The following is a 10,939-nucleotide window of genomic DNA, read 5'->3' on the forward strand; positions in this document are numbered from 1 at the left end:
ATATATAACAAATCCTACTGGGACTTATCATGGTTCCCATGATTGTTCATCTGCTTTCTAGATTGCTACAATGAAGGTAATTAGCACCGGTTACTTACTGTTATGTATTAGAATTTATAGAAGCATTATTTACTATAAAGTGCCCTTCGCCAGATCATTTGTTCATCTTTACGTCGCGATGGCCTTCTATTACCGTTGGACGTTCCTTGGCTTAACGCCTTAATTCACAATACTCATCTATGATCAATAACTAACATGAAATAAGGGTAGAACATATTTCTCTCCGAATATCAGTACTTCATCTGTAAGCGGTCGCTTATACGCACAATGGATCCTAGTCCTACACTACGATTGCTCTGTACACCCATGTATGATGCCCACTCTTGTATATGAATCAGCGCAGCAGGAGAGTGCGTGCTGAAAATGTGAGATGGGCTACAGTGATGCCAGTCGTCAAGTGTTACCTCATATCAAGTATTAACTAAAAACATAGACAATATGCTTAAATGAGGCATATGTGCCTTTACAATTTCTTTTTAGTCTAACTGAGGAGGTACTTTCTTAGCGCAAGTAGCATATGCAAACGCTCACCGAAATAATATCATCTTAATGTGAAAATGCCATTAACATGTCCTAGTTAACGTTGTCCACTCACTAATGATATTGCTGAGCTGGTGATATCCTAACAAGACGCTGTTATTTAAATAGGTCCGCAGTTCTCACCAGAAACTTTTTAGAGGTGAAAAATCTGTCCGCTCAATGACGAAATGAATCACACAAAGCTATCGCTAGACGTTAAATGTAGGTAACAATCTATCGACGTTCTGGATCAGCGACTGATTCATGAAGGAATATTACGGAAGCTTCGCTATAATGACTTGACCGTTTTTCACTATATATAACTATTACACGCTAATTAATTAATTAATTAATGTATTTTATTGTACCACAACCCGAAACCGATTGATGCTAACGAACCCGTATTCGACAGTCGTCCCACCCCATCTTTTGCTGTATAACAAATTGCTCGAAATCCCTTACACAAAGATTAGCAAAGAAGGGACAAAAGCGAAATCGATAGAGCGGACACTTCAAAGTCACCGCCTATGATTCCAACAGAGAGTATTTGGCAATTCATATCTGTCGTCTACTCTTAATCGGACTAATAGTACGACTAGTTCGATTTTTTATTTATTGGTTAAACAGGATTTCACCTATTATTTAAAAGCTATCGATAGCCATTGTGTTTTTGGCTGTATTTCTCTATAAAGGCTCTATATCAAATAGAAAGTGATGTGTGAAGGATCATATATGTAACATTTGTTTACAGTTAATAGAATTAATTGGTAATCAACAATATTTAAAGGATCCGCAACGAAATAGCAGTACATTTTCCTTCCAAAAGATAAACATACTATGGTAATTTATATAGAAATTAATGCTAGTCGTATAGCAATAGTCATAAGAACAGTGAAGCGATGGTTCGAAGTGTGGATCAGTATGACACGTCTTAACTGTAGTGAGATGTTCTAGGTTCTACATACCAAACTCGGTACGATTTGCGTTTTATGCATATTTAGCAGTTCAATAGAATTAATCACTCAGCTGGACACGAATGGCGGCCAAACCCCACTAAAAATGCAGCGAAGTTTTTTTTTAGGCTGAAATCACTTTGCTTGTAAGAAGCTTTCAAGGAATACGTTCCGCGTCGTATCCTAAATTCGCGACACCACTTAACTAGAATATGTAAGTTCCACTATTTCACCTGTTGCACCATAACTACTTGATGAGATTCGTAATTACATATCGGCGTAGTATCGTATACATTATTATATCACACATCAGTAATCGCACATTATGCGCACATCCTGTAAGCGATCCGTAGCACGAGTACATTTTCATGTGACCAGACAGGGTCACAGGGTTTGCCTGTTCAGCATAGCTCGCTTTAAACAAGTTTTGTTACATACACACACACATATAAAAGCTGCGTTTTTTGAGTATGATGATTACCCAAACATGCACGAAGCAAATTCCGCCTTGTCATACTTCTCAAAAAACACATTATGAATGCGAGCCTTCATAGTAGACCAAGAAATTTATATTGGTGGGTGGAGTGGAATACTCGAAATCAAGCTGGTTTCGCCTAGAATAGCTATGGATACTCAAAAAAACTAAGAAAATCAGTACATTTCTCGATTGCAGGCTGCAAATTCTACGATATTCATTTTCTTTAGCTTTTTAAAATGTCGGTCTAAAGTATCGAAGCTTCACGTTTTTCCGCATGTACACCCAACACATATTTACTGCATGCCATTCAGTTTGCGAAATTTTACATCACAGCGTCTGCTGACTTAGTTGCCGAAAACCCAATGAAAACTTTTTGCACTCAGGAAGCTCAGCAAAACCCCCGAGTTCGGCCAATTTCAAGGCAAGTCACACCATCCCATGAAGTTTGAATGCCGCCATCGGCGTCTAAATCTGTCCTCAAAGGATTCTTCCTACGAGAATGCAAGCACGACGGACTCGAGTTCCAATGTCCTTGATTTGTTTACGATATCCATAGCCGTACATATCTGTATAACCAGAAATATTTAGCTGAGCTCAGGAAACCTACGTTACAGAAAAAAAATGTAAATTCGGTTGGCTATATTCGAAATTTAATCAGCTGTTTCATTAAGCTCTTAAAAAAAAAAAGCTAAATATCGTAGTAATGATTCTATGTGTAGTATAAGATTTCGCAGTAGAGAACAATGTATTTAAAGTATTTATTCTATTAATAAATCATAACATCTTTTCTATTTGAGCGAGCAATCGCAAGATATAGACACGATATTGTCATATAGCGCTATTTAAAAATTCTACCGTGTAATTACCTAACGCTTGGTGTGGTAATATAGAAGTAATGATAACAAGGTAGCAAATCGTTGTTCAACTGGCAAGACACTTGTTCATTATATCTACAAAGTATTACCGTCGAATCGGCCACTGTCATTTGTCACTTTAATCATAACGACACCACGAATAAGTGATAAGTTTCTATTGAGACAGATTAGATGTCAAAAAATATCCGCTTGTTAGAACGTAAATTCTAGCCGCCATATTTCGTGCAGAATTTGTAGAAGTGAAGTCGACCAATTACTTTTTTTTTTTTCTATTAGCGATTTGTCTGTGAAACGCGTGATTATATTATGCCGATAAACATATTGCCATACAAACCGCTTGATCAAAAGCTAACATTTAAACTATTTATGCACCACTGTACGGACGTGGGCTAAACGCTGGGTAAACTAAGAATTGAGCTCATGCGTCCCAAGTAATTGCCTGGCGTGACATTTCAAACGTCACTGCCAAGGCTCTAATTTTTCAATTCATCGATTCAAATCTTTTTATTTTTAATGTCACGAAATATACAGGCAATAAGTCTACCAACAAAAATATACAAAGACAATCTAGAATCGCTTTCAGAAAAATAATTTCAACTTAACGACTACCAAATGAAATTGCTATCTCATATATATAAAATCCCATCGGAACGCACATACCGTAACGCCTGTACGAGTGATTAATTTCCATATTGGATTTTTCAAACAAAACAACTTAGCCATCCATTTCTGGAGTATCCATAATTTAGATACTTGAATTTGTTTTATGTAATTGCATTGCTTTTTAGTGTCCTGGGAAAGTAGTTTGCGAAAGAAATCTTTCTTGTTTTTGACTGTGTATATCGATAAAGCGTTTTTTTTTTATAAATCCGATACAATACTCATGTGAATTGGGAACTGACATTTATACACCAAATTGAAATTTCTCTTTCCAAAACATCTAGTATACGACCATTGGGATAAAGGGAAAGATACATCTTTGCGGGTGCGCCTTTAGTCGGTCGGCTAACCTCTCGACTCCCCATACGGAGGTGCCACAAAGTTTCCGGCTGATGTCGCTACTGTCGTCAACTCACGTCTCCTCGCAAACCACGTAGAGCCGATCTCCTACCATCAGCTCGGTCCGTGTAGCTGCTTTTTTTTGTGATAGCGGCGATATTGATGTTCGTAATTTGTGGGAATTAGGTAGGGAATTAGAAAGAGAAAGAAAAAAGGCACGCTACTGGTGGATTATAACTCACGTTATATCACGATATCGTACGTTTGGTACGCAAAATGTGTGCGAATAATATTTTAGATTTGGATTCAGCCATCATATGATTTCGCGTGACAAAGTGCTTGCTTTGTTGTAGTAAATAACACATAACTAATAATCGTCTAGTTGCCATTATCTTACACCAAGTCACTTCGGAAAACAGGATACGTTCAGAGACATAAATTCATTTTGATACGCTTGAAACATAGGAAAATATAATTTATTATTAGAGGTGTAACATCTCTTGCGCGAAAGGTGAACCTTAATTTCGACATCACGAAGCTAACATCCGCACCCTTGCTCTCACTCAAACACATACGGTGTTGTAAAAACTAGCCTGACTTGCCCTCGATGCTATTTTCCTTCTAGGGACTGTTAGCAGGCTCCGCGACTGTGACGTACACTATCCACGCCAACCCCCTCCTATGCAGAATCCGTCATAGTGAACATTCGCAAAAGCGTCGGCTAAGCTACTGTCACTTCTGGATGCTGTTTGTAGTAATAATAGTATAATTGACCGACGAAGCAGGCTGATTTCACTGGTGCTATTGATAATCCACTGTGTTATATCATCAACTGTACGAGTGTGCCTCACAACACTTTCACTCAAACGACCATCTCTTCAGCCATGGCGGACCGATTTCCATGATCCAAATGAATTACTGTTTAATACATATGCTTTTTATTCTCTTCGTATTATCATCACCAAGCACAAACAAACTGCGCCCGCTAGGCTTGCCGTTCCCACCCGTGTGCGCTCCACGCCGCAGTCCGTCAGTGTATTATTACCTCTACTACAGATGACTGCTCGGAGCGCCCACCTTTACTGAACGCCATGTCTCTCGGCGGCCGGGAGTGTACCCGAGTCCCACACGCACACAACATCGACGCTTTCGAGTGCCGCTTAGTGCTGCACTGACTCGATCCAACCGTCCGTATACAGTCTCTAGCTTACGCTGAACATAATCGTCATCTGCGCTGTTTCCAGATTTCACTGTTCCTGTACCGGCATCACCTGGAATTGGGCAAATATGGGCTTCTTCCTTAAACAGTTGATGGATTCAGAGCTAACTTTGCCTGTTCGATTTGACACTTCGGATGGGTTCTCGCCTTGGGAGAGAGCCGTGTGCTGATCTGATCGGGTTCTGCCTGCTGTTGCAGCTGTTGGTACTGCTGCTGGTGCTCTTTGCTGTCTGCGTTCTCTCGAATATCGTCGCATCACCACAGTACGGCGTCTTGGTTTTCACACACCACTAAAACAGTCGAGGCCCCTGTCGCTTGATGGGGGCCGTTGTCTAAGGATTACCTCGTTGGGAGTCTTCATCACGGACGTACGTACGGCAAATACAAAACAACTTGGCCCTTCACCAAGTCGCCGACCCTGAGAAGAATGAGGGGCTGAGAAAGGACTCCTATATGGCAGTGGGCTTTACTATGAGACTATATACTGTTGTCGTCTCGCACCCCCACCCAGCCGGCCGCGATCAAATAATGGCTGCTGCTGACACCGCAATATTCTACATAAGTAAGTGCCATTAAAGTGCTCCGATGACCTAACTCGCTCATTTACACACAGCTGTTGCTGCTTTAACTGGCAGTATTGTGACTGATCGTCTCCTGTATGAAAACAACGGTTGTGGTGGGCTCTTTCCTGTCTCTTTATTCAGCTGTCTGTGATAGCAGCCAGTCGCTACTGGTCAGCCGCTGCGCTTGGGAGACGAACTATAGCAACAAACAATCGAGCAGACGATGCCTTTAGCGAAATCGAAACTGGGATCAGAGTTGAAATCTGTGCCCACCCGGAAGTAGACTCATAAAAACTTCGTTTCGCGCAGAGCTGAGCGCTACTTGTTTACTTGATCGTAGACTAGATAATGACAGCTGGAGCGTATCGCAATTACACGCCACCTGTACTGAATTTTCAAACGATTCGACCATAACCGCTATTCAAGTAACCTTCCTGTATTGTACACACGTGTAGAGGTTTCCTGGTGTGATAGTTTTTGGGCAAGCGTCAATAATGACTGTAATTTTGTAAACAGGAACATAACTTGAGCGCAACTCTTAAAAGAGATACTCAAGTGCGACATATTATGGGCGGAGAACGCTATTATAGTTCATAGTAAAGCTGGATCTTAGCAAAAATTAACCACGGAAAACGCGTCACAGTAGAATCACTTCCGGGTGACCGCTAGGGGGCTGGTTGGTGATCTGACCAAACACCAGAACGTTCTGTTTTGACTGGTCGGTGCCATGTGCTTGACCGAATGTTAAAGGATGTGCTAGTTAGTGCAATCACTCTTTCGACGTTTATATGATTGTTTTTACGATGAAACTATGAGTGACATCAACTCTAGGAATGTGCGAAAGTTTTTCACTTCATTATAATATCAAATAATTTTGATCAGCTAGTAACCGATCAGTGCGCGGGGTGATGCATACGTCGATCTGCGATCTCGACTATAGATCAGATGAGTGCGACGAGCAAACTGCCCACGAATTATACATTTCTGCATTCTTCAATAACTTTAATTCGGCGGGGCAGAACCCGGAAGATGGAAGAGACAACGTTACCCCAATCTCAAACTGGTCTTATAAAAATGGTGTTGCTCTATCGTCCACTCGCGCCGCAACTAAAAGCAAGCAGTCATTGAAGCGCAAATCGACTCCCGCCAAATTGGGCCAGTTCTTGTTAACCACTAATAATCGGATGAAACGGAAAACCACACAGTGCGCGGATTCACAGGTGCCTAATGTGAAACGACGGCGAACAAGTGCAAGGAAGTTACAAATGCAGGACACCCCAAGGGAGTTTGACTCTGAAGATGAAGGTATCGCTGCCAAATATGACAAGAAATCTAACAAAGAGCAATCTGGTAAGAAATTAGCTTCAAAGCTGAGCATTTGGGATGATGCCGTCAAGGCAAGTACAGATTTGCAACGCTCTGGCTCAAATACTCGGGTTGTTGCTGCTCAAGCTACCGAACGATTCGCAAGTAATTCAACATATCGACAATTCTTTCAAGGTAACTGGAACGTATTGCAGTTTCATTAAGTATCTGGCTCAGATAGCATAAGTACAAAAGAAAAACAATTTTGTCGGATTATCTGTAATATATTATTTGCTCATCTATAATATAGCATAATAAAATAATGGCTGTTTACCACAGTATACGTTGGGCTAAAAGGAACCTTTATTTTTCTCGAAAGCTAAGAATGGAAACTAAATTTAACCCAAGGATATAACGGCAGATTTAATTTCGATAAAACAGTAGGTTTATTCAATAAGTTATGTCAGTGCCGTCAGATGCTGCTAAGCAAATATATAACAGCATCTGCACAATTTCATCTAAATACTCTATAGTGTGGCGCAATCGAACGCTCTTTGTTGAAGTTGTCACTGCTCGAGTAAATTTGAAGACTCAAAATGGTCCCTTTTATTTTAATGTTGTTTACGTTTTCAGACTCTGACCAAGAGAGCACAGATCGTTCCAAAATACTTTCACTTAATAGATCAGCCGTTTCCAGGACGAGCCGATATTACGTGCCATTGAATCAAATAGGCAATGATGCGCCTCGAGTAAGTACAATAAGAATAACAATTAGCATAAGAACTAACGTAGGCGAATCTATGAACAGTTGAAATTAATATCGGAAGATAAAGTCAACATAACGTCTATGCAAAGTGTTATGTAGTGCATGCGCATCTACCAATCGATTTTGCTTAGTGATACGTTTATCTTACTAGCTTTAAATTTTGCATTTTTACAGGGTAGAAAGCGGACTTACGATAAGTGTGCGCAAGACCCGTGGTACATCATCGACGAAGACAGGCAAGTTTTTCAAACTGTCAGGTCAATAGATGTCGCTACTGCCATCCCAGTAATAAACAGCTGAAATTTTGAACGATATTTAAAAGTTTGCGTTATATTTGTTTAAACAAATTGCTAAATTCGGAATCTATAAGTACAACTAATTTGCAATTTTAGCGTAGAAGAAGACCTTTCATAAGAGTCATCATTTCCAGAGGGGTGGTAGAACTGTAAAAAAATAAAAGAAAAATCAGAGCTCTGTGTGAGTGAACTGTTCTATATGGGCAATATTCGTTTCGGTTCATACAATAATAAAAATGTGTATTATAAACCCTAAGTAGAAACTGCGGCCTTCACTCGAAAAGTCAATAATATCTGTTTTAATTTTATCCATGAAGGTGTTGGATATTAAACTTGACGCAAGAATCGCACAGCTACAACGAATCGCTTTTACCTTATAGTGTAATTTAAAAAAGAACATTGGTCTTCAAATTGTCACCTTAGGATTGATTAAATCGAGTGCCTATTTTGTTAACTGTTTTGATGATGCTTTCTTATTTTCTATACAATAGGTGCGTGCTTAACGCGGCGCGTAAGAAATTTCGATTTATGAGCGAGTTAGAATGTGCAAATTGCCGTCAACCTGGCCACACAAAATATAGATGCACGCAGCGAATTCGAAACACTTGTTTCTGTTGTGGCGAGTCTCACAGAATTACCAGGTGAGCATAATATCAGCTATATGCAACAATCCAGGAAAAATTAGTTCGATCACATTTCTGTGTCCTTACTTAAAGACATATATATATTTAATAGTCGGTTTTGATTATTCTTTACTCATGTGAATATACGTTTATCGTTTAGATGCATATTGCATCTAGCGTATTTTTCCGACGAGAGAACTATTGTTAGGAATCCCACTAAGATTATAGGTAAGGAATGATTTTCAAGTTCCTTCCTTCACAAAATCCTTGACAAAATGATGACAACTAATAAATGTTCACATGATTTCGTATTTTATTTTCTCTCACTTTGAGACGCAGGTGCAAACAGCTTGTGTGTTCTGCCTGCAAACTCGCTGGACATCTATCAGAGCAATGTCCTTTGGCCGAACAACTTCTTACTACACGATGTCTTGACTGCAAACAATTAGGTCACGGAAGGCACGCGGAGCTCGGAAGTAGTTGTCCAGACTACTGGAGAAGGTTGAAGTTATTTCATTTAAAGGGGACGTGTGTTACGGTGATTGTAGTTGCTTTATTGTAATCTTAAAATAGCTTAACTAAGATTAGCAGCTATCCGAGACTATTCGAGACGTATTAGCTGTACTGTTTTACTGCGGATGGCGTAATTTCCTCAAGTTGCAAGTTTTAAAACTCGAGTCAGGGCACAAAATATATTTAGAAAAATCATATACTTGATTGTACGTCGTTATTCGATTGTTTTATCTGAGAAATTATTTGATTGAGGTTTAGATTATTATGAGCATTACGCGTGGATCTCTGGTATCACTTAGTTGATTTCTTTTATCATTTCGCTGTTTATTATGAATGAATTGTCTTGGATATACAGGTATCATCGAACAACAAAAGCGGGACCCCCAGTTGTTCCCAATAGGCGAGTCACTCTTCCCACAGATCGTGTTTTTTGTCCGAATTGTGGTTCAAAAGGGCACACCGCGACAGCATGTCCTTCATGGAAAAAGGACCGCCCGAAAGCTCCTGTGCGCGAAGTAATCGATTACAAGAATCCGCCAAGAACAAGCCATCGACCAGGCCCGTGGCCTATAGGTGGAGAGATATTAATACCGTCCAAGTTACCGAAAAAGAACCGCCAAAAAAAAAACACAAGCCCTCAGAAAGCTAAAACCAAACAAGCAATTCAGGGCATGCCATCATTTCAAAAGGCCGAAAAGCGTACTTGGAGAGAAGGCAAAATTCGATTTTATAATCAGCATTACGACAAATACATAACAGAAAGGCCAATAAATCGTCGTAAGGAGCGACGGCGTCTGGAGAAAATGATAAACAGAAACGAGTTTTTGGACGATAGCCGATTTCAATGTCGTATGAAATTCCAGAAAACTCGGAAAAACTTTTTGCCGTTGTGACGCTGAAATGCACAAATGAAAATTATAATAATGTATATGAAACATGTTTAATACGTTGCAGTAGTTTCCTTAACCATAACAGCCATTGTTAATGCTCACGGTGATAACTGTTTAGCAGGTTATACGCACGGGATTGGCAACGTAAGCGTAACACGGTCATTGTCAAGGGTTAATAACAAAGACTCAATTGCAAATTATGAATCATGTTTTTTTAATGTAATATTTTAGAACTACGGTGTGATTACGTATCGATAGTTTCTCTTTAGTTCTGCCTGAAAGCTTCTAGGCTACGTATTAAAAACATCTCAATATATACTATATTCAAAATGTTAATTATCTAACTCTAAAAATGTTTGCGATTACTTTCAAGTTGTAGATTCAAACATGTCTCATGAGCATGACCACAACTAGATATGGCGTTCACCACTCATGCTCTCCTGTAGAGATTCAACAATGAAAACAGGTTTTCGATCACAACGCTATATTATTACTTTAGATTCATGTTAGCTGTCTTAAAGACAGCTATAAAAGCGTAAAGGAGTCCTTACGACAGCCACGCCGTTATCCTTATTTTAAGAGCTGTATGTTGAACACAAGCGATAGACGTTAGCTGTCGTTGTAAATATTTTAGTTCCCCCCAACCAACCAAGTTCGAGAAGCTTTTATAAGGCTGAAAGAAAAGAAAATGTAAAACTTGCTGAGGCGTTAAGAAGGCTGGAACCACGAAGCACTTCTGTACCAGAAGCGTGTTCGAGTCTCGACATCTTACTTGGGTGAGAAATTCGTGCGCATGTACAACTCATTAATTTATTGACACACGATACTTATGAATTAGGGCGAGGGCAAATAACGATAAAGCAAGGGAATAACCTAAAAC

At 39.7% G+C, this 10,939-nt stretch overlaps 1 protein-coding gene across 2 annotated transcripts; it reads left to right on the top strand.

Moving 5' to 3' along the window:
• The first annotated feature begins 5,929 nt into the window (after positions 1-5,929).
• Positions 5,930-10,263, top strand: LOC111263605 (uncharacterized). Of its 2 annotated transcripts, none has more exons than XM_022838832.2 (6): positions 5,930-7,166; positions 7,605-7,720; positions 7,912-7,973; positions 8,525-8,674; positions 8,996-9,194; positions 9,525-9,802. In XM_022838832.2, the coding sequence occupies exons 1-6, from the start codon at positions 6,575-6,577 to the stop codon at positions 9,567-9,569; spliced, it is 1,164 nt and encodes a 387-aa protein (XP_022694567.1). In that variant the 5' UTR covers positions 5,930-6,574; the 3' UTR covers positions 9,570-9,802. The 2 variants fall into 2 exon arrangements, with proteins under 2 accessions (XP_022694567.1, XP_022694566.1); XM_022838831.2 differs by having other exon boundaries at positions 5,999-7,166; positions 8,996-9,157; positions 9,525-10,263.
• Positions 10,264-10,939: the final 676 nt, after the last annotated feature.

The sequence above is a fragment of the Varroa jacobsoni genome, unplaced genomic scaffold (assembly GCF_002532875.2).
Source record: "Varroa jacobsoni isolate VJ856 unplaced genomic scaffold, vjacob_1.0 scaffold_776, whole genome shotgun sequence".
NCBI lineage: Eukaryota > Metazoa > Arthropoda > Arachnida > Mesostigmata > Varroidae > Varroa > Varroa jacobsoni.

Bases quoted from the DNA above. Each gene is read 5' to 3' on its own strand.
- LOC111263605 (XM_022838831.2), top strand. From the start codon at position 6,575: ATGCATACGTCGATCTGCGATCTCGACTATAGATCAGATGAGTGCGAC. The intron at 7,721-7,911 runs GTAAGTACAATA...GCATTTTTACAG, and splicing joins TAGGCAATGATGCGCCTCGA to GGTAGAAAGCGGACTTACGA. The intron at 9,158-9,524 runs GTTGAAGTTATT...TTGGATATACAG, and splicing joins TGTCCAGACTACTGGAGAAG to GTATCATCGAACAACAAAAG.